General features: G+C 42.2%; 1 gene segment (V, D, J or C); it reads right to left on the reverse strand.

The window, feature by feature from the left end:
* Positions 1–1,387: 1,387 nt before the first annotated feature.
* LOC147583337 (T-cell receptor gamma chain C region DFL12-like) lies at positions 1,388–16,472 on the reverse strand. The segment is given in 5 exon segments: positions 1,388–1,992; positions 4,473–4,520; positions 8,411–8,740; positions 15,786–16,153; positions 16,249–16,472. Coding segments are annotated over 5 exon segments (980 nt in total).
* Positions 16,473–23,680: the final 7,208 nt, after the last annotated feature.

Raw genomic sequence — 23,680 nt, forward strand, 5'->3', positions numbered from 1 at the left:
CAAAATCCTGATGTTTGACAAGCACAGTCCTGACACTGACCTACACTGTGGTGGGAAGGGCACAATGGCATTACCTCTGTCGGGGTAAGTTGGCAATACCTTCAAAATTACAAGTACACATGTCCAATATTATAAAACAAGATTATAATTTCAGCATATTTTATAATAGTAAAAGATTGGAAGGAATCCATTCGTCTATCACAAGGAACTGATCTTACAAAATGTACGTTCACCAGTAAAATACTGTTCAGCTACGTGTCCTTATATATGGACATAAAAAGAGCTGAAGAATATATAAGTGAGAAGAGCAGAATAATGTATGTTGTATACTACCTGTGTGTTGGAAGAAAATGAGACATGTTTGTATTTATGTTTATATGTAAACTCATATTTGCAGAAATAACTCAAAAGATGCACAAGAAAGAAAAATGTGACCTGCAAATGTTTGGGAGGTAGAGACAGTGGTTGAAACAAGATTTCTTAGTTCAATTTTTAGAGTGTTTTGAATTTGAAATCATATGAAGGTATAATCTACCAATTTTATTATGGTCCTGCCATGTATATTTCTTCAACAACACTTCCTGATTAATTTTCCGTATCTTTAACAATCTGCATTTTTTTGTAGATGCATGTTAGTCCGTCATGTGACATCATTTAGTTTATTTCTGGTTTCTTATTGGGCATTTGAGTTCATTTGCGACTGTTGTGAATGGTGCTACAGCATTGCACGTAAATCTTAGTGTGTTCATTGTGTGTGTGTGTGTGTGTGTGTGTTCTCTATTACTTCTAAAGTATATCTGCCAACAGTAGATACAAATGCTATTGAGGACTTGCATGTATTCAGCATAAAAACTCATCACATTCACAAAACTCCAGGAGATGTGTCGCTGTAAGTCCGTTTTATAAATGGGAAAATTATGGCACAGAGAGTTCAAATAGCTATAGACCCAAGATTTAAACCCAGGCACTTGGGGTCCAGAGTCCAAGCACTTAACCCCTCCAGCACCCTCCCTTCCCGTGTTAGTGCAGCTCTCATGGGGTTCTTGTGACATCGGGAAACATGGTGCACGTGAGACACTGGTCCAGGTCTGACACACCAGCCAGGCATGCAACATGTTATAGCCTTTGCCACTGGAGTGTCTTAAACCAAATGAGTCTAATTCAGCTGCCTTTTGAAGGAGTAATAACTTGGGCACCTTCACTGGCTGTGGCTCCCCTGGGGACAGTGCCCCAAAGAAGGCATCACAAGGACTCTCTCAGGGAAAGAGTTAGAAATGTGGAATTGGCCAGGATTACAACCAATGCTGAATTTGAAGGCTCAGTTGTCATGCTGTTCCTTACCTTAGCCTCTCAGATTTCACCAAATGAAAGAACACAGAGATAAAAGTACACTTTTGATTATTTTTATTATGCCTGTTATGAACAACAGAACAAAACTCAGGTAGCAAAGATGGCAGCTTCCAGAAATGTAAAATAAAAGGCCTCCAGGCAGTTATCTGCATACAGAGCCCCAGGGGCCACTATGGAAGCTGCACGCCGGCTGTACTCAGAGGCGAGGGTGCTGGGTGGCTGACGGGCTGGTGGACGTGAAGGAGAGAGCGGTACTGAAGCCCCCGTGAGTGCCCCCCAGCCCCGCCCCTGACTCATGGCAGAGTCTGTTCTTGGTGCAGAGTGACATTTCCTGTTTGCCCAGCAGTTTGTAAACCCATTCTGCAGTGATGACACATAGAAAAAAGACACATGTGAACTGCAATAACCCACACCCAGAAAGAAAGCCCCGCTAGAGCCTCAGCAGACACCTTTAGCGACAATAGCCAGTAAAGAAAAGTGGAGCCTTGGGCCACCATGTGTTACAACTCTTCTCATTGCGGCAGAGTGCTGGTCTCCCAAGCAGACAGTAGGTGATGATGATGGTGTAGACCATGCTCTTGACGAGGAGGATGACGTAGGTGTAGTAGGCAGAGGTGTTCGCAAGCTGCAGCCATAGGGGATCTAAAAGAAGCCATCGGTTAGTTTCACCTGTTGTTTTGAAAGGCTAGGACTTATTAATGGGAGGTAGGTCGTATTATGCAATTCTGATGACCTGGGTGGAAGTGACTTTCCTGCACCAACCCAACCCAACAGTAAACGTCTATGCCACTGTCACCCCTACCACCACCACCAAGACAACCCAGAATCCAGCTTGCGGGTCAAGTGAATCAACAACTTCTGTGAAATTCACTTAGTACATTCCAAAGTCTTAAAAAGCAAGGTTATGTTTTAGATGAATGAGTCATCCTGAAAAAAGCATTCGTGATAAGTAACTTTTACCATTTCTTCACCCCCCAGCATGTCTGTAAGCAACATATTGTTAGCTATTAAGCTAATATGATTTAACCACTAACTAAATGCCAAATATTTAATTTTGAGAGTTTTGTGGGCAAACCTTTAATCTTACTTAATTTTTCAGTAACCTACGAGATTATTATTTTCATTCCCATTTGACAAATAAATTAAGGACAGAGAAGGAATTTGCCGGGTGTCATACAACTAGTAAGTATCACAAGCCAGATCTTAATCCCCGCAACACAATGTTCAAGAATACATTCTTACCAACTCTAATTCTGCACCTCCACATGCAATAAGTACCCCCAGCAACAAACAGTTAAGCAAAAATATAATGATGAATTACTGATTTAGCAGCATCTTAGCCATTACATATTGTGCATTAATGAGATTCCTACCATGTGTAGGAATTTCCATACTCTATGGAAATTTGGTGGTGTTCACAGTAGGATGGGTGGGAGGTTTTACAAGAAGGCATTAGTTGTGGAGAGCACTAGGTGATGAATGGAAGTGTTGAATCATTCACTATATTGTATACCTGAAACTAATATTACACGCTAAGTCAACTAACTGGAATTTAAATAAAAACCAAAAAAAATAACAAAAGAAAATAAAGTGGAAGGAAGTAGTTAATCCAAATTCTCTCCAATGTTAGGAGGTCATAACTAACTCCCTTGTTTTTCCTGAATATTCCTCATTGGAGCTATGATGTTATAGAATGATTGCCTTTACTATCCTTTGAAATTACCCAGGAAATATATGATGTCAAGAAGTAATTGATGACAATGGTTGTGGGACCAACTGACTACTCAATGAACCAGAAGGCAGGGTCTCTTCCTGTGGAAACTTCTTGTACAGGCTTTATCTCCAGAGAATCAGAACTCCAGAATTATTAGTACTTGGTATGAAAAGGGACATTGAGAGGTGAGGTACTCATAACTTCTTGCCTTTGGTCAGGTAATATGTTAGCTAAGGTCCTTGGTATTGGATATGGAGGGCAGATCAACAGGGGTGGAACCAATGCTCCTCGTCACTTTCTTGCACAGATGTGGAGAGAAAGGGACAGAAACTAGTACTTCTAATGTGTCAGCTAAATGAGATACCCTATGCTAGGCATTCCACATATGTGACCTTACGTCTTCAACAACTGAGGGAGGTGTTATTCATGTTATTCCTGGTTGGCTCAGATAATGTAAGTAATGTACCCATATTCATGCAACTAATAATTAAAAGGCTGAGGTTAAAAGTCCAGTTTGTGGCACTTGAAGCCCTGCACCCACACCCACGCCCCATGTGTGCACCTGTCTCAGGGCCTTGGCTTTGGAGTTTCTTGCACTATGATGACATCTTAGAGGAAGAATAGAAAACTGAGTAAGTATATGAACTCTTTTCTCCCCCACTTGTTTTTTGAGAGAAAGAGAGCGAGCGCATGAGTGAGGAATGGGCAGAGAGAGAGGGGGACAGAGGATCTGAAGTGGACTCCACGCTGACAGTAGTGAGCCTGATGAGGGGCTCAAACTCGTGAACCAAGAGATCATGACCTGAGCCTAAGTCAGACACTTAACCAACTGAGCCACGCAGATGCCCTAAGTATATGAACTCTTAAACCCTCTGTGTTGAAGCCTCAGATCTCACTGTGTGGCATGGTGCAAGGCATTTAATTAATTTTTGATCACTGCCCTCTTGTGTAAAATGGGAATAAAATCCTTCATAGTGAGTATTAAGAGAATTAAACAAAATGCACTCACAGTAACACAACGCCTTCTGTACAAGAACCTCTCAGTGTTGGTTCATGTTACTAAATATGAGCAAGAACACAGACTTAAACAAATGTAGAAGCAACTTGATACTGTGTTTTCCTCAGTAAAAATAAAGACCACAGAAGCGAATAAAGTCCATTGGGGAAAGACTTCAGAGCCCCTCGCTGCACCCCTAAGACTATAAAGTCCTCTCATTCCCAAACCAGCATTTATTGTGTGAAGTTGATCCCTGGGAAATGAAGGACTGACTTAAAGTATCACTCAGTCTATTTTGCAAGATCCTGCCATTATGAGGCTTCTATCTGAAGCCAGGGAAGTTCAAAAGTAAAGCTGATCAGGAGGAAAAATGCTATAACATATCATAAAGGCAAACATACAAAGCCTTACCATTTTCATCTTTCAGAGAAGCTTCTATAGAATCAATGACAGCGAGCTCTACAAGATATAAGAACAAGTATTATTCAATTGTTCATATTCATTATTTGATATGTGTCTGTGTTGGGGCTGAAAAGAAGAAAAGAAAAGAAAGAAAAAAAAAGAATGAAGGAAGGAGAGAAGGAGGGAGGAAGGAAAAGAGAGAGGCAGAAATAAAAGAAAGAAAGGGAGAGAGGGGAAGGAAGGAAGAAAGGGAGAGAGAGGAAGGAGGGAAGGGAAAGAAGAGAGAAAGAGGAAGGAAGGAAGATAGGAAGGAATGAGGAGGGGAAAGAGGGAGGGAAGAAGGCAGAATCTGTCAATCCAGATAGAGCCATTACAAATATGAGCCCCACAATTCCAGAAATGGTTGACCTGATTTTATATAATTCAGTAGATCAATTCATAGACTGTGTTTCTGCACATGAAGACGTTGAAGTTCATGAATGATGCATTTTTTTTCTTTTTTTCTCACAACTAGCGGGTAATGTCTGAGACTATCTTGTTTTCTTCCTGTGCTCATAGCTCCTAGCACAGTGCCTGCCTCAAAGTAAGTGTTCTGTAAATACTTGTTGAATTAAAATAATAAAAAAATAGAAAAAGTGATTGCTATACAGTCCTCAGCACCCACTGCTGACATGAAGGGATACTACCAAAATAATTCTTCCAACCCTGGAATCCACAGCAGAATCTTACACGTTGGGAGAAGTTTGGTTTACATAATTCTCCCGTAGAAGCAAAGAAAAGCAGCCCTACCTTTCAAACCCTGCACTCCCCAGTAACCCCAACTCCTGCGCATGATTTTCTGGAGTGGAGCTGTTTAAAGACATGAGAGCAATGCTAATGAAAGCCAATACCTATCGAGTGATTATGACCTGACCGTGCCAGGCACTGTGTGAAAGGTTCACTTGCATTGTTTCACCTGATCCCTCAGTCACACTGATGTGAGTTGAATCTGGAGGGCTCCATGTTACACACAAGGAAATACGGTTTAGAGAGTCTCACTTGCCCAGACTCATACCAGAAATTGGCTGAGCCAGCACTCACATGACAATTATGGGAGCTTAGATGAGCTAGAGCAAGTGGGAAGTACCTTGGGACACAATCCACAGAAATCGAACATACCTCCAGCACTGTGGACTCTCAGACATCATCTCTTCTAGTACCTTAATCGTTCTTGCAAGTGACCCTTTTTATAACAGAAGCTCAGCATTTCAGTGCATTCTTTCCGGGGACAGAAAGATACACTGAGTAATAATTATAGTTTTCTGAATATATAAATCTGAGGTGAGGGTTGTATTTCTCTACAATGTTTAAAAAAAAAGCCCAACATACGTAATAAGACAAAATTCCTTTAAAAAGATCACTGAATCGGGCTCTGTGCTGACCGCTCAGAGCCTGGAGCCTGCTTCAGATTCTGTGTTTCCCTGTCTCTCTGCCCTCCCCCACTCACACTCTGTGTCTGTCTGTCTCTCAAAAATAAATAAACATTTAAAAAAAATTTAAAAGGTCATTGACCATGCGATGCAGGAAGAGAGAGTTACAAGGTTGTTTTTGTTTTTCCTTTTTCCACTCGATGTGTCCTTGTCCATACACACATGGTTCTGGGATGCAATTTTACACACTCCACAGAGTCCTGTTTTGGGGTGTGCTTAAAAAATGGGTTTGAGGTGCAGTCTTTGGGGTAAATCCCCAAAATAAAAATGTGTAATCATATTTAGATGTTAAAATATCCTTAAGAACTAATTAAAACATTTTTTTTCAATGTTTATTCATTTTTGAAAGACAGAGACAGAGCACAAGCAGGGGTGGGGCAGAGATAGAGGGGGACACATAATCTGAAGCAGGATCCAGGCTCTGAGCTGTCAGGACAGAGCCCTACATGGGGCTCAAACTCACAAACCGCAAGATCATGACCTGAGCCAAAGTTGGGTGCTCAACCGAGTGAGCCACCCAGGCACCCCTCCTTAAGAGCTAATTTTAAAGTGTCTTAAAAGTCCCTTTCTATTTTATATGGTGCCTTTACTCATTAAAAGAGAAATAAAAATCTCTTATCACCATGCATTGATTGAGGTAAAAGCAGTAAGGTAGCAATTTTTCAAATTAAAATCTGTGTATGTACCCTAGGTTCTCTTTCTCCATGCAAGTTGATTGAAAACTTGGACCAGATTAGTTTTATCTCTTCAAAAGCATTGATTTTTTTGTCCTATATATTTTTAGCTTTCATCAAAAATAAAAATAACAAGCAGCAAACCTATAGCAATAGAAATTTGTTGTAGAATGGTATCAGAAATGCATTTGTTAGCTTTGTTGCTATGAGAAGACCTTGGGAGACACTCCTTTCAAGAACTTAATTCTCAGGGAAAACACATCATAAATTAGAACTTCCCTCTTTTCAGTAATCATCACCATGAAACTTACTGTGTTTTTACTTTGATCACTATAAAAATCAATACCTAAAGGACATTAGCCCAAGGGCTATATTAAACTTGTGCTTTGCTCATTTGCCTCCTCTCTGTTTCTTAGCTGTAGAAATTTTTAAAAATTAGGGCTGTTTGCACTCTTACTTCAGTTAGTTTTAGGAGAGGATGCACATAAATACAAGAAGCACATGAATAAATGCATTCATGTTATATTTTCAAAAGCAAGCATTTTCACTGACATGATTGTATTTCTTCTTCATCACAGCCGGGGAGAAAGCAGAGATAAATGTTCAACCCTAATTTGATCATTGGAAACACTAAGGATCCAAGAAGATAAAGATTCATTTCAACAATTTCAAGCGGTACACAGCAAAGGTCTTTGCACATTTAGTTACGTGCGTGTTCCCCCTGCTTCCAAAGGGCTTGTTAACCACAGAGAAAAGTACAAACTAGTCCTGTCCAGTGAGCCCTCTGGGGCCGTGGTCTCTTATGTCAAGGCTCAGGACTTGACTTCTGAGTCTAGAGGTTATTGGATCACAGCCGGGTGCCCACGCTATCTAAAAATGATCAGCATTTGTACCAACGGTGATCCTACGGGACACCATGGCTGAATCACAAGTGACCGTGAGTGATTAGGAAACGTGTATTCACTCTACGGTAGTGATCCTCCTGGGGACAGTGGTCCATCCTGCATCCTTTCCAGGCCTGGCACACACTCGTTCTGCAGTGTTTGCTGGGCAGCATTTCCCAGGGGTAGAAATACATCCATTGTGTAGAATGGAAGAATGTTTGTACACATAACCACATTCCTCTCTACTTACCAAATTTCACCTTACAGCAGTACATAAAATTCAAATCTAAAAAACCCAAGACCATACTAAGACCTCAGCAACCAAATTATACTTTTTTTTTTTGTTGAGCTGCGCTCTGGCTCTTCAAATGAACAGCATTTTGTCACATACAGCTCGTTGTTTATGGGTCATACTTTGAGTACAGCAAGATTGAAATGAGAGGGACTTGGCTGGGTAGAACATTCTTGAACGATGTGTAATTGTTCTTATTTTCTGATCAAGTAAGATCCTTAGAAATGGACTCTCTTGAACATTTATTGTGTGTGAGGTTGCTAGGTGCCTTTACATGTACTGTTTCGTTTAACCCAAACAATGATGCTAAAAACATCACTGTAACCTTAATATTTTGGTTGATGAAACTGAGGTGAAAAGGCTAAATGAATTTTTTTCTTTTTCTTTGTATGTTCCAAAACCCATAGTATTTTAGTTCTATGGAGAAATAGCAGGACATTTATGCTACCATTAGGTAACAACATTTAAGAAAGATTTATATTTGTTTCTTTTCATTAATATTTGACAGAAAAGGTAGGCTACTGGAAGGTTATATATTATATTATATTATATTATATTATATTATATTATATTATATTATACTATACTACATTATATTATACTTAGATTAGATTAGATATGCACATACCTTTTTTCATTGAGTGAAAAGCAATCTCATGATCAACCCCTCCTTTATTAGTCTCATGTGTGAAGATACATTTGTGTTCTTTATTTATTGACTTTTTAGTGCGCGTCAACCAGGTGTATTTCATGTATGTGTCCTTTGTCTTCATGGTGTTTCCCTGCTGGGATATCAGAATTCTTTTGCTGTTCTTTTCTTTCCAGTCTATCTTGACAACATCAGGGAAGAAATTCTCAAGAAGGCAAAGATACGTTCCAGTCCTATCGAATTTTATTTCAGCCATCGAAGGAAGAAAGAGTGTGGGCTTGGGGGAAGTGTCTGCATCAAGGCTTCTATCTGTGGGGGGAAATGGAATAACAGTTAAAAACATTGTTAGAGAAACACAAACATTGTGTGGTTTGGAACCACCTAGCACAGAGTGAAATGAAAGAAAGTTGCCATAGTATTCCTGCTTACCATGGTCTTTCATCCACAGTGGTTATGAGTTGCTCACTTTCTTAGTTTCCATGGGAAAACAGGTACAAGAGGTCATGTAACTTTCCCAAAGTCACAGCTAATAAGTAAGTGGTAGAGTGTGGATAAACATGAGATTTTTTAAAACCGTATACATAGTCACTTTTTGAATGGGAATCTACTTCCACACATACTTGACAATCTATCAAGTTGAACTCTTAGCTTCAAATATGGATCCCATGCCCACTTCTAAAGTAGTGGAATCCTCCTCCTTGACTTCTGATTTTATAGAACAACTCACTATCCCGCCTGAATCACGCAGTTTTTTGAGTAGGACAATGTTTAAAGCTGCACCTCCAAATTACTTACAATGCCTTGAATTTAGAAGCAACGTGGCAACATATACAAAACTGCTATTAAAAAACTCTGATTATTTTCAGAAATGCCTTTATATTAGCTTCATGGAATAACACACTTACCAGAATTTGGTTTTGCTGTGGAAAATGGTCACTAAAAGCACATTTTCTATTGGAATTTCATTTGAAGTTCAAGTGTGACTAGGAAGACATCGTATTTTGACTCTCAGAGTCTCCACTCAAAGCATAATCTTCCTAGAAAGCTGCGGAACTGTTTACAATGCCACAATAATCGGTGATGTCAGCTGCTGAATAAAGTTTTATGTAAGTAGTGTAGTGTTAACAGTTAGGGTTCCAGAGTTTCCTGTAGACATAATGGCAGAATACATAACAAAACATCATAGTTTTCAGGGGCATATGTTGGTATGTTAGTTGATCACACATTTACTGTTAATGATTGAGATGATAAATGTTAGAATCCTTTCAAAATTGATTTCCAACTGAAATGCAAGTGCTTTACTGATATTCTCTTTGGGCTAGTTTGGAGTTAGTTTAACAGTCCAATGGACAATTTCTTAAGAAAAAAGCAGTCAGATTTCTCATTTGAGAAGTACAAGTAAAAAAATTATTTTTTGGGGGGGTACTGTTAATACTCAATTTTATTTTTTTTTTAGGAAAAAAATTTTTTGAAAATTTCTACATGTGTAACAAAGCTCCTGATTTTTATACTAAGTCAGTAAGCAAAGGATGAGTTTTTATTCATGCTGCAGGTAGAATTAGGGCATAATGTGCTTATTTTAAGTTTATACATCTTGCTTGTAGTACAAATAGTTTTTTATTCATTATATCAATAAGATACTGTATATTTCTCCAGCCATATACTCTGCTTTTAATTTAAAAAACAAGCTAGATACACAAGATTAATTTTTCAGTTGTACATGACATTTACATAATTTTAGCCTGTAGTCAATATATTAAGGAATCTAATTTTCATCTTAGAAAATTTGTGTTTTTTTTTTAAATAGGAATACTTCTGATTCCTGATAGTATACAACTTTAAAATCAAATGATGAACTTGAGAAGTTTCTGGATGGTAACATACTGTTTCTAACTCTTGTCTCTTTTCCTTTTTTTTAATTTTTATTTTAAAAATTTCTTTTTAACGTTTATTATTGAGAGACAGAGAGAGACAGAGCATGAGCATGGGAGGGGCAGAGAGAGAGGGAGACACAGAATCCGAAGCAGGCTCCAGGCTCTGAGCTGTCAGCACAGAGCCCAATGCGGGGCTTGAGCCCACAAACCATGAGATTGTGACCTGAGCTGAAACCAAGAGTCAGATGGCCAACCTGCTGAGCCACCCACACGCCCCGAGGTTGATAGTTTTTCAAGTCTAACTGAAGATGACTTGAAACATCAGAGAAGATGTTTGCAAATCCCACTCTGCCACACAGATGCTAAACATGCACCATTCAAACGCATTAAAATGCCAGAGCCTAAGGTGAGGTTTACTTCCCAACACAATCCCTCAGGTTGCCTTATGTCCTTGGGCAACGTCCTCAGTAGAGGAAGCTCTTCTACTGCTCTGCTTTGATCAAACAATACTGCTTGGACAAGATATCAACCCGAAATAAACCCAATGCTAGTGTCAGAGGTAGCGCTGGTAACATGGATTTGGCAAATATTACTTGGGACGAAAAGCGCTACACTTTACGCTTACATCGCACAAGTATAGAATAGTGAAGTGAATGAAAAAAATGTTTTTTTAAAAAATTTTGTCAGTGAGTAATTTTCTCTTCAGATAAAAGATCCAGTGACAGCATCATAACGGGATGCCCAAACAGAAACTCGGACCCGGAGACAACTCAGGAATTTGCTCTAAAGTGGATGTTTTAGATGCATATGAAAAGTCTGAACAAAATTTGTAATGAAATGTGAGGGCAGAAAAAGCAATATTTCTGAAGTGATGCTGTACTGATATCATTTTTAACTTTGTAGGTATAATTCAATTAAGATATTAAATATACAAATGAATACTTGACTTTTTATCTATATCACTGTAAGTTTATATATTTAAGTTCTGAAACTTCCTCCCTATTTCTCTATGTCTGGATATTTCCACTGAAAAATTAGAGATCACCTTTTATTCAGGCTAGCAGTCTTTAAAGTGAGGCTTATTACAGTCTCATCATTTTTACAAGCAGGTGACAATGAGTCTTAGGAGTTGGAAGTATTTCATAAATTCGACCATTTGTTCTAAAATGACATGTAGACTAGATGGTAATTAACATATTTTTCTGTACTCCTGATTTCATTAAAAAACTCCAGTGGGTGGTAATTTGAATTCTTGAAATTGTCATTCTTTATCTCTGACAACCTAATTTTTATAGTAGCTATTTCCATATGTAATTTCATTTAGTCTTTGTAACATCCTCTTGAGATGGTTGTTACATTGATAGAATGAATGGAAGGAAAGATGGCAAATATTAACAGCAATAAGTGTCACTGAAAATTTTTAATTTTTTTCTTTATTTTTCTATTTTCCAATTTTTTCCATGATAAGCATTTATTATTTTTATAATTTTAAGAAAGCAATAATGACTGAATCAAAATTTAATCACTAAAGGATGGTTATCCAGAAAGTGATAGATCCAGATCCACAGTCTATATTTTGTGTACCACATTCTCCTAAAAGACATCTTTCAGGACTCCATGAATTATATCTAAGTCACCATTATTTAATTAGATTGTAAGAATTTACATTGATTACGTAGTCAATTGGAAAAAGGACCAGAAGCTTGCTTTTCAGCTTATGAGTTCATTTGTGCCTATGATCACAGCCATGAAGGAAAACACGATATATCATCTTTCATTTTTTTCAATGTTTTACCACCTTTGAGGAAATTCTTAAAAATTTTTATTTGACTCACCTAGTACACTAGCCATCCCTGTGAGAAATTCTCCCCCCTCAGGCAAAATTTCATTTCTAAGGCTAATGAAGAATGAACAAATTTAATACTGCATTTAGGGGAAAAAGCCTAGCTTATCACATTTTTGAATATGTTTACACAGGTAAATATTTCGATATTTGATATTAATTATCCTTTGACAAAACACAAGTTTAGCAATTTTTTTTGTTCATCCTTTTTTGTACCATTTATTTATTTTTGAGAGACAGAGCCAGAGCACAAGTGCGGGAGGGACAGAGAGAGAGAGGGAGACACAGAATCTGAAGCAGGCTCCAGGCCCCAAGCTGTCAGCACAGAGCCCGATGGGGGGCTTGAACCCACGAACTGTGAAATCATGACCTGAGTGGAAGTCGGACACTTAACCGACTGAGCCACCCAGGCACTCCGTGTTCATTCTTTTCCATTAGTTATTTTTGGATTTAAATGAATAAGATAAACTTCTTTACAAAACTTTCAACACAGAAAACCCAAATGGCCCTAAGATCTCCATCCCTTAGAAACCCCCAGTTGCTGTCGCAAGTTAGCTCCTTGTCAATGTCCTTCACGGGAGCTCAGGTGGCAACTACCCCCAAGGACTGGGACACAGTCACCTACCTCTCCAAGGATCCTGCTGCCATTTGCGACCAAACTGGGACTGAATCCTAGAACTCTGAGCCGGCACCAGCACCTAGCCTTCCGCCCCTGCATCCCCTGCCTCCCCTCCCTACGTTATACAGAAGAATGAAAGAATATTTACCTGTGACCCTGAGCAGTGTGCCAGGACTGAACACTTTGTTGCCCCAGCTATACCAGCGATACCCATCATACCACTCCCACTGTCTGAAAAGCTTGTACAGAAATCTCCCTTTGTGCCACCTTTTAAAATTGTGCCCACATTTTTTCAATATTTATATAAACATATAAAAAGTAGGTCCTGCTAACATTACACAAAGATGAACCTCAAGCAACATCACATCAGAGATGAACTTAGTCAAGAATGGATGAACCGACCTCTCTCTGCCTGGGCAGCTGGGTTGTGTCTTTCCATCTCGCTCACACGCCTTGGAGAATATGGTTTTACCTTCTCTCAACATTTTCCTGACCCTTAGAAATCTCTTCCCTTAAAAGACTTTGTCGTGCAATATCGCTTCTTTTATTAGAGTATAATTTGCAGTTATTATTTATTTTGTTTTTGAAGAGGAACAAAAAAGTATTTAATAAATGAATCTTCAATATTTTTACATGTTTTTTTCTTATTTCTAGGTATTGAGGGGTCGCTATCTTGTTTGACTGTAGATAAATTCTTTCCAGAATCCAAGCCCCACTGATGGTAGACCAGATGAGTAGTTACAGTCTGAAATATTAATAATAATCTCTTAATCTATTCATTCCTGAAAGACTGCCTGTTTGAACATGAAATTACCCCAACAGTTTCCAGGCATTGATTTAAAATCCTGAGATGCTAGTGGGGTGCCAGGGTGGCCCAGTCGGTTAAATGTCCGACTTTAGCTCAGGTTGCAATCTCACAGTTTGTGGGTTCAAGCCCCACGTCAGGCTCTGTGCTGACAGTTCAGAGCCTGGAGCCTGCTTCAGATTCTGTGTCTCCTCCTCTCTCTGCCCCTCCCCTACTCATGCTTACTCTCTCTCTCTCAAAAATAAATAACATTACAAATTTTTTTAAATCAAAACAAATCAAATCAAATGCTGAGCTGCTCATCAGAGGATCCTGTCTGGTCTGGTCTTTCTGCCGCTGTCCCGGCCTGAACAGAAAGGCAGCTGTGGGTCATGCGGCCAAGTCCTGCTTGTAGGTCACCTGCTCCAGCTGTCCTGCCCAAGTCAGTGTTTCTGGCGCACTTGATGCCGATGCGGAAAGAAGACTGAATGCGATGGTGTGGAAAGGACTTGTCATTTTATAGCAATACCCTAAGAATCACATTTTGAAAATCTAATGAATGCGTATTCAGCATGACTTACTGGATATTTTGGGGGGAGGAGAGGCCATTTTAATGCCATGATTGGAAGCAGAAGCATTGTTTTCTGTATGAGGAGCAGTATAAATTATGAGCTATTACTAATTAAGCATTCAACTAAAGAGTCTATTTTATTTTTTTTAATTTTTTGTTAATGTTTATTTATTTTTTGACAGAGAGAGAGAGACAGAGCATGAGCGGGGGTGGGGCAGAGAGTGAGGGAGACACAGAATCGGAAGCAGGCCCCAGGCTCTGAGCTGTCAGCACAGAGCCCGACACGGGTCTCCAACTCACAGACTGCGAGATCATGACCTGAGCTGAAGTCAGACGCTCAACCAACTGAGCCACCCTAAGACCCCTAAAGAGTCTATTTTAAAGGTCAGGCTGCACATGAGTAAATATCGACATATAAAAACATGGCTAAATGTTTCTAGTATCACATCATGGCCTATACCATGCATTCTGGGGTGGACAGGTCTCTGTTGGATCCCACTTTTTTGACATAGTAACTCGCCATGTGAGTTAAGGCAAATGACTGAACTTCTCCAGACCCCACTTTCCACATCTGTGAACTTGGAATACGAGGATTTTCTGTATAGGGCTGTTGAGGAATGAATGAGATAAGGCGCTGAAACTAGTCAGTATGGTATCTGGCCCTCAGTGAAACTTAGCTAATATTATTATTCTCTTCAAGGGGGTGGTTTCAGGCCATCTTATCAAAATTTTCCACCAAACAAAACATCTGGATTTTATAAGCAATAGGTATTATACAAATTAATAAAGAGAGCTCATGAATCCAAGACTTTCTCTGTCTTACAGCTACATGCCGAAAAGGGATTATGGCCTGAAGAAGCCACGATCTAGAATACTTGTCCTGTAGACCAAAAGCTTTTTGAGTGTTGGGGCTGTGTCTTTTTTACTCTTTATCTCTAGCATCCAACACTGAAACTGTGTTCAATAAGTGTTTCCTGAGATAATAAATGAACAAATGAAAACGTAAACCCAGGCAGACGGACTTTTTCTATGGACTTTGGAGTTGAAATGGTTTATTGAGCTCACAAAATCCATTAAACTGGACTGTCGCTAGGCAATATCACGAGACTCACAATAGCACAAATTTCGACTAGTCTCAGGCTGCCCTCTAAGAAGCTAGAGTAATAAGAATTAATGGGATTATTGACATTTTGTAGTCATTTACTGTAAGAGTAAATTATTTTTCAACTGCTAAAAGCTGAAAGCAAAAGCAGTTACAGAATTTGGCAGGTTATTAGAGAAAGAAGCACTAGTCATTAAGAACGGAGCACTATTCATACTAAAAGGAACTTAATCAAAGTGTCTGTCTCTTCAGAGACCATCTACAAAAAAAGCAGCTTGAACCATTAACTCACACCAATGGTTTATAGACACAGTCCTAAAAATCATTTTAATTTCAAGACTGAGTCTATTTTTGTGTGTACATTTTTCTAAAAGTAGAAGTTCGCTCCACTTGCAAGCAGAGAAGTAAATAAACGTTTGCAAAGTAGTTTTATTTCCATGTAGAGTGTCTGTAGCTGCGAAATTGCTGCCCATAAGCTACTCTGATCCTAAATTGTTTTTTTCTAAAAAACATGTATTAGTTTTTTTATTCACACGATCAAAGCAGAACAAAGTTACTTACCCGGGGGAGTTACTATGACCTTAGTTCCTTCTGCAAATACCATGATCCAGCCTGACCTTGAGCTTCCCAGGCAGCACAGTAGTACACACCCTCGTCGCTCTTCTGCAGCTTCTTCACTGACAGTTCACAGCTGTTGCTTTCCTTGCCTTTCTTGGCATCGATTTTGTCCGCTTCCAAGCCCCCATACCTCTCCACATATAACCTTGACATGTCCAGCATGAGGATCCTCTTGGGGTCAGTCCCCTCCTGGTGGAGGTACCAGTGGATGTAGCTGACGGAGGCTCTGGCTTGGCAGGACAGGGTGGCCGAGCTGCCCACACGCCCCACGGCCACAGCCTGCTGAGTCAGACTGATCGCTGCCTCGCCACCTGCAAGGGGGACAGCGGTGAGACGGAGAAAGATAGGAGCCTCAGCTCACCCCACACCAGGGTCACCCCGCACCAGGGAAGGAGTTGGGACCTACCTGGAAACAGGAGGGCACACAGGAAGGCGAGGGGACCCAGCATGGTCCTGCTTCCCCGCTGGTGGGGAGAAGCCCAGGGTGACCTCCCAGCTGCACCTGCTGGACGGAGACTGACTGGATGGGTGGCAGAGGGCAGGTTAGGGTCTGAGCTCTGCTTCCCTGAGGCACCTGCAGGCACTGGTGAAAGAGAGGAGGGAGGGAGGAGGGAGGGAGGAGCCAGAGCAGGGACAGGTCTGACCACAAGGGGGAGAGGGACCACCAGTGGTCAGGGTGCTAAGAAACACTGAAGAACTTTGGTGCAGTTCTAATACTAATAATAGCACCACTAATAATAGCAATTTTTGATTGGACATTGACTTTGTTTGAGCAGAGCACTAATAGGTTTCTGCTTAGTGTCTCTTCCAAGGCTGCATGCCTAAGGCGAATCAGGTGGGATGACAGCCGGGTCTGGCTGGAGATAAATCCTAAGCCTCAAATGGCCACCTGGCACTCACAGAGCAATGGGTGTGCGGCCTGCCTGGGGGGCAGGGACAAGCAGAGCAGCAATTCCCCCCTAAAAGGCATGGGGCTCCTGAGCAGGCACTGGAGCATTGTCCCCAGAGGTGGCATCAGGAGATTAAATGCCCTCACATAACACGATAGCTGTGCAGTCGTGGGCGAGCTGTTTCTCCTCCTGTTCTTCATCTGTCAAAAGGGACCTCGTTCGTTTGTAGGCAGAGTGAACAGGAAATGTGAGCAAAGCGTGTAGCCTGTCCCAGGTGCATAGACAAGGCTCAGGAAATGTTGGGGACGGGCATTTCACCTCAACACTGGCTTGGGTGCCATCGATGATTTCTGGGATCTCCAGAGTGCAAAATTATAGGGAATATTACTCTTTTGGAAAATCAGGGGCATGTGTGTGTGTATGTGTGTGTGTGGCCAAAGGCAGAAGTCTGCGTTGACCCAAGTGGGGTGCAGACCAGGGGGCGGGACCAGGTCCTGCAGTTCCAGGGTCAGATCCTCAGAAGTGGTAAAGGCAGGGTGGGAGGGAGCGGAGGGTGGGTGATGGGTATTGAGGAGGGCACCTTTTGGGATGAGCACTAGGTGTTGTATGGAAACCAATTTGACAATAAATTTCATATTTAAAAAAAAAAAGAATGGGTTGAATCAGTCATGATCTTTGCCCTCAGGAGCTTAGGGTTCAGAGGAAGAGACAAACTTGAAAACCCATAAATGTCATGCAGTATAATAGGTTTTATATTACATTAAAATTATGTTATTAGTGAAAAAAGAAAAGAAAGAAAGAAATGGTCATTCGGGGCCTCGGGAAGGGGCGGCTGAGGAATGCGTCTGAAATGAAATTTTGAGAAGTAAAGGGAGCATTGACTTCCGACTGAAATGAAGCTTCCTTTTCAGTTATGTCCAGTGTACCGGGCCTCCTGGGTATGGTTATGGTAATTAGTTATGCTAATTATAGCCGGACTGCCTGGAGGGAGATGGCAGTGGGGTCTGGCCAGGAAGGGGACTTGGGTGGGTCCTTCAGCACCCACTTCCAGAAATGCCAACATGCTGAGCTTTAACCAAGATTCAAGGCCCAGGTGTCCGGAAATGCAGGCTTTCATTGTCCTGACCCTCAGCAAAGGGTCACTGTGCCACTGTGTGTAGTACTTCGTGTCTGTCCTCCACGGGGGAAAAGACACACTCAGCCCAAGTACCTACTTCGATTCTCCAAGAACGGACCTGGTCTCTAAGTAGACCGATGGAGTCAGTGGGAATCAGAAGAGAAAAGAGGATTTTGTTTTGTAACAGAGGCAAAAGTTGTTTGAGAAGAGGGGACACAAGTAGTCCAGACAGAGGTCCATTTCAGGCCTTTCCAACCATCAGATTGCACATGTTGTATCTAAGTGCTCAATAATATGTAAGATTTTAAATATTAAGTAACGTGAATTCTTTTTAGAGATACATTTTAAAATACAATTCAGGGGCGCCTGGGTGGCGCAGTCGGTTAAGCGTCCGACTTCAGCCAGGTCACAATCTCACGGTCCGTGACTTCGAGCCCCGCATCAGGCTCTGGGCTGATGGCTCGGAGCCTGGAGCCTGTTTCCGATTCTGTGTCTCCCTCTCTCTCTGCCCCTCCCCCGTTCATGCTCTGTCTCTCTCTGTCCCAAAAATAAATAAAAAAAAAACGTTGAAAAAAAAGAAAAAAAAAATACAATTCAAATGCAACGCAAGTTGGCTATGTGACAAATTAGGGTATAGAAGTGACATAGTAAAAACTGTCCTGATCCTAGTGTTTAGAAGTGACCCCTCCAAAGTTGTGCCCTTTCCTCTACCCGGGGCTGTGTCCCTGAACCCATTCTGGGGGCGAAACATAAAAATCACCCGAAAAAATAGTCAACATGGGTTTCCATGCCTAGATACTTTTAGAATTGTGATTTCTAGGAGATGACTCTGAGGTAACAGACATGACTTTTCCACAGTACTGGTGGGTGTGAGCAGTTGGTATTGGATATTATTATACCTATGAAAATTGTGATTTTTTTGAGTTGTTCTTGGACTTTATTCAGCATTAATTTGATATTATAATGTTGCTTCTATTACTCTAAATCATTGCGTCTCACCCACCTCAGGAATGAAACAAATGACTTGAGCCCAAATCATCAGGATATTTCTTTCAAGCAGCCACCTACGCACAGTCCCCTACTCATGAGATAATGTGAGACCATCACTAACATTCAATATGAATCTCACTTCAACAGAGACAGAGGCCCTGAATACTCCAATAAGATATTTTTAGTATTTTTACGAATCAGTGTTTTAAACAATCATGTAAATAGAAATCTTTACTTAAAGCAGGGCTGGCTGGCCTCTGACTAGTTGGCCTTTACTAAGTGTGGCCAAAGTGTCATTGGTAAAACTCATCTTAGTCAAAAGGAGAAGGGCAGGGGGAAGAAATGACTCCAAATATAGTCTTGTTTTTACCTCCAGGTAGAGATTGTTTCCTCTGTGTTCAAAGTCACTGTCCTCTCAGGCTGTAACTCAAAGACACAATGGGACCATGTGGAAAACTGAGATTGACATGGACTTGGGATGACTTCTCATGAAAATATCTTCATATTTAGCTAATTTCTCTCTAACTAAACTATAATAGTCAGATCTCAGAATCACCCCTCTGTGGAAGAGAGACTGAGAAGGTGCGACAATAGGAAAGGATGCTGTTGTATTCGGACAATGAGGAAGATGAATGAAGGAACATCCCCTACAGAGCAAAGGTAAGTTTCTGCCCCCCCCCACCCCAGCCTACCCTTTCCTGCGCATGCTGGAGGCCTTAGCTTTGACCCAGGACTTCAGTAGAGGGTGCAGGTCTTTCATAAATCTTGTATTGTAAAATCAGAAGCTCAGGGAGATAGACGAGGACTTAGTGAATCTGAGAAACCAACTTTTACCTCAGATCATTTAGACTTTCCTTTCATTAACCATTTTTATCAATGCTATTGAGTTGTATACATAAAAGTTGAATTTTCAATTAAAAATTCATTTAATTCAATTTAGATCTCCTCAGAGAGCTTTTCTTCCCCACACACAGCAGCAGTTTTCCTGTTTGGGGCTGGAGGATCTGTAACACAGTGTTTCTTTTCTTCTTTTCTTTTCTTTGTTTCTTTTCTTTTTTTTCTTTTTCTTTTCTTTTTTTTTTTTTTTTTTTTGTCAAGAAGTTCACTAACTTTACAAGAAGATGTGAACATGGTGATCTTATTGCCATAATTGTGCTTTAATACAGAAATCAGTCACACAACTGTAGCAGTTAAACCTCCTCGCTTTACAGAGGAGAGAACAGAGGTCCAGGGAAGCTGGTCCCCAAATCCCATATGGAGTCACTTTCAAGGAGACGGGGAAGGTGGAGGGCCCGGGGTCTCGTCCAGGGCCGATGCGTGCACCTGCCCTGAGGATCATTTCCCCCGCAGGAGAGTGAGCGCCAGGCATGGGTGAGGGTGCTGCGAAGTCAGCCACACTGTTTCCTGGGCTTCTGATCAAGGAATCTCTCTCTCTCTGCACAAGAACCAGGTGTGGGCGGAGCGGCAACTTAGAAACTGGAGTCAGGAGCTGCCTTCCAGTCTCTGCTTGCACCCATTTTGTGCAGAATCCCCAGAGAGTCTCTCGGCCTTGAAATTATTTGCGTGATATTTCATTCCCACATTCTTCATTGGAGATGGTCAGATTCTTGAATCGTCAGTCCGGCACAGCTCTGTTCAATAGAAGTAAGTGTTAGACACAATTTGAGACACAAATTAAAAATTCCCTAAATGCTGCGTTAAAAACAAGGTTAAATAAATAAGTAACAAAGTTAAAGAAATAATTCTAGCACAAATTTTATTTAGTGAATGATATCCAAAATAGTATTTCAGTGTGCAGTTAATATAGAAATTTTTAAGGATATAGTTCATCTTCTTTTATAGTCTCCAGAATATGCTACACAAGCAGCCCATGGCGGCATGGATTAGTGCAGTGGCTACATTTCAAGTGCTCAGTAGCCACATGGGGCTGGTGCCTGGTGCTCGTGGCTGCTGCCTTGAGCAGCTCAGATCCTGCTCCAGATGCTTCAGAAGCTCACCCTGGACGATCTTTAGAAAAGTGCCTCCAGATGGGACAGCCCCCTAGGTCTGCACCAGCCTGTGAGCCGGGGCTCCTTAGCCTCCTGAGTCATGTGCAGTGGACCCGCGGAGGAGGTGTCCTCCAGTGTCCAGGGTACTGTCGGTTGACCCAGGAAACCCCAGGGACCCAGCACCCATGGAAAGTCCAGGACTGGAGCACCCTGGGAGTTGGGGACTTTTTGCTCAAGGACCTGAGCTTCCTGTAAGTCTGTGCTCTGCTTTTCCCAAACAGCACAGTAATACACGCCCTCATCGCTCTTCGCCAGCTTCAGCAGCAACAAGTTAGAGCTTGTGCTATCCTTGCCTTTCTTGGCGTGGACCTTGTCCACTGTCAAGACACCATCACTGATCACATTTGAGCTGGACATATCCAGCATGAGGATCCTCTTGGGGGCTGTACCCTCCTGGTGGCGATACCAGTGGATGTAGCTGACCGAGGTGCTGGTTTTGCAGGGCAGCGAGGCCCAGCTGCCTGCACGTGCCACCACCACGGCTGGCTGCTCCACACTGATCGCTGCCACGCCACCTGCGAGGGGGGACAGCGGTGAGACAGGGAAGGATAAGAGCCTCAGGGCACCCCACGCACCCGCACCGGGGAGGGAGTCAGGACTTACCGGGATACAGGAGGGCACACAGGAAGGCGAGGGGACCCAGCATGGTTCTGCTTCCCTGCTGGTGGGGAGAAGCCCAGGGTGACCTCCCAGCTGCACCTGCTGGACAGAGACTGACTGGATGGGTGGCAGAGGGCAGGTTAGGGTCTGAGCTCTGCTTCCCTGAGGCACCTGCAGGCACTGGTGAGAGAGACATGGGAGGGAGGAGGGAGGGAGGAGCCAGAGGGCAGGGACAGGTCTGACCACAAGAGGGAGAGGGACCACCAGTGGTCAGGGTGCTAAGAAACACTGAAGAACTTTGGTGCAGTTCTAATACTAATAATAGCACCACTAATAATAGCAATTTTTGATTGGACATCGACTTTGCTTGAGCAGAGCACTAATAGGTTTCTGCTCAGTGTCTCTTCCAAGGCTGCATGCCTAAGGAGAATCAGGTGGGATGACAGCCGGGTCTGGCTGGAGACAAATCCCAAACCTCAAATGGCCACCTGGCACTCACAGAGCAATGGGTGTGTGGCCTCCCTGGGGGGCAGGGACAAGCAGAGCAGCAATTCCCCCCTAAAAGGCATGGGGCTCCTGAGCAGGCACTGGAGCATTGTCCCCAGAGGTGGCATCAGGAGATTAAATGCCCTCACATAACACGATAGCTGTGCAGTCGTGGGCGAGCTGTTTCTCCTCCTGTTCTTCATCTGTCAAAAGGGACCTCGTTCGTTTGCAGGCAGAGTGAACAGGAAATGTGAGCAAAGCGTGTAGCCTGTCCCAGGTGCATAGACAAGGCTCAGGAAATGTTGGGGACGGGTGTTTCACCTCAACGCTGGACTATTGGCAGTAGTTTTCTGGGCAGTAGATGTTTTCTCATAGCATAGGATTAGTTTTGAAAAAAAGGGATGTTGGCTTGCGTGGGCACACCTGTGTGTGTGTGTGTGTGTGTGTGTGTGTGTGTGTGCATCCAAAGGAAGAAGCCTGCATTGACCCAGGGGCGGTGTAGACCAGGCAGTGGGACCAGGTCCTGCAGTCCCAGGGTCAGATCCTCAGAAATGCTAAAGGTGGTGCCTCGTGAAAGGGCAGCTGAGGAATGTGTCTGAAATGAAATTTTGAGAGATAAAGTTTGCATTGACTTCCAACTGGAAGGAATATTCCTTTTCATTTATGGCAAGTATACCAAGGCTTCCTGGGTATAGTTATAGTAATTCGTTATACTCATTATAGGCTGACCTCCTGGAGGGCGAGGGCAGTGGGGACAGCCAGGAAAGGGACTTGGCTGGGCTGGAGGGCTGGGTCCTGCAACACCCATGACCAGACCCAGCTGCCGTGCTCCTCCTCCTGGTAAAACTGGAGGGCAGACCTGCTGAGCTATAACCGGGATTCAAAGCTAAAGTGTCCCAAAATGCAGGCTTTGAGGTTGTGCTGAGACGGTGAGGTGTTGAGTAGATGCTCTGCTAAAAGAATATTCCAGGCCCATCATTCAGACCCTCAGCAGGTGTCTAGGGCAGCTGTGCTAAAGTGTTAAGTGGAAAAGAGAGTGACAACGGGGGAGACATCTGACCAGCAAAACGGCAGGTGGAAAGAGTCTCAATATAGAAGGTGAGCAGTGTGGGTGGTGACAAATTGGGTGACATTTTTCTTCCTGCTTTCTCTATTTCCTAGATTTTCACTGATAGGCAAATCTTACTTTGGGGGAGAAAATCCACAACCTTCTCTTCTTTTATGAAAACAAATCTTATTTCACATGGTCAGCATTCAAAAATCTGTTTCTCTCAATGACTTTTACCATGTTTGTTCAAATACTGCTCAAATTAAAGGCCCAAAATTGTTGGCCATGACCATCCTTAGTGGGTAATGAAGTCTGCCCCAAACCTCCAGCCAAATACTCTCTTGGGTGTGTCAAATGGCAAAAGTGAAACAATTTAGTTTGTAGACTGATGTCCTTTATTGAAAGAAGAATAAGCCACGGTTTGGGGCATTCAGTGCCTCACAAGCAGTGGACACGGTTCCCCAGGGATTTGGGCAAGAGGGAGTCTATAGAGCCTTAGAAGCGGCCAAGGGGGAACAGGCAGGATTAAGTGGGGTTCAGGGATCTCCCTACAAGGCTAGCAGTACACTGAGAGAATAAGGAGAGAGCTTTTGGCTCAGGTTGATTGGCTGGGGTTGCATACCTGATCCTATTTAGAACAGGGAAATCATTACAGATTC

This window comes from Puma concolor, chromosome A2 (assembly GCF_028749965.1).
Source record: "Puma concolor isolate L17-30 chromosome A2, mPumCon1.1.hap2, whole genome shotgun sequence".
NCBI classification, from domain to species: Eukaryota; Metazoa; Chordata; class Mammalia; order Carnivora; family Felidae; genus Puma; species Puma concolor.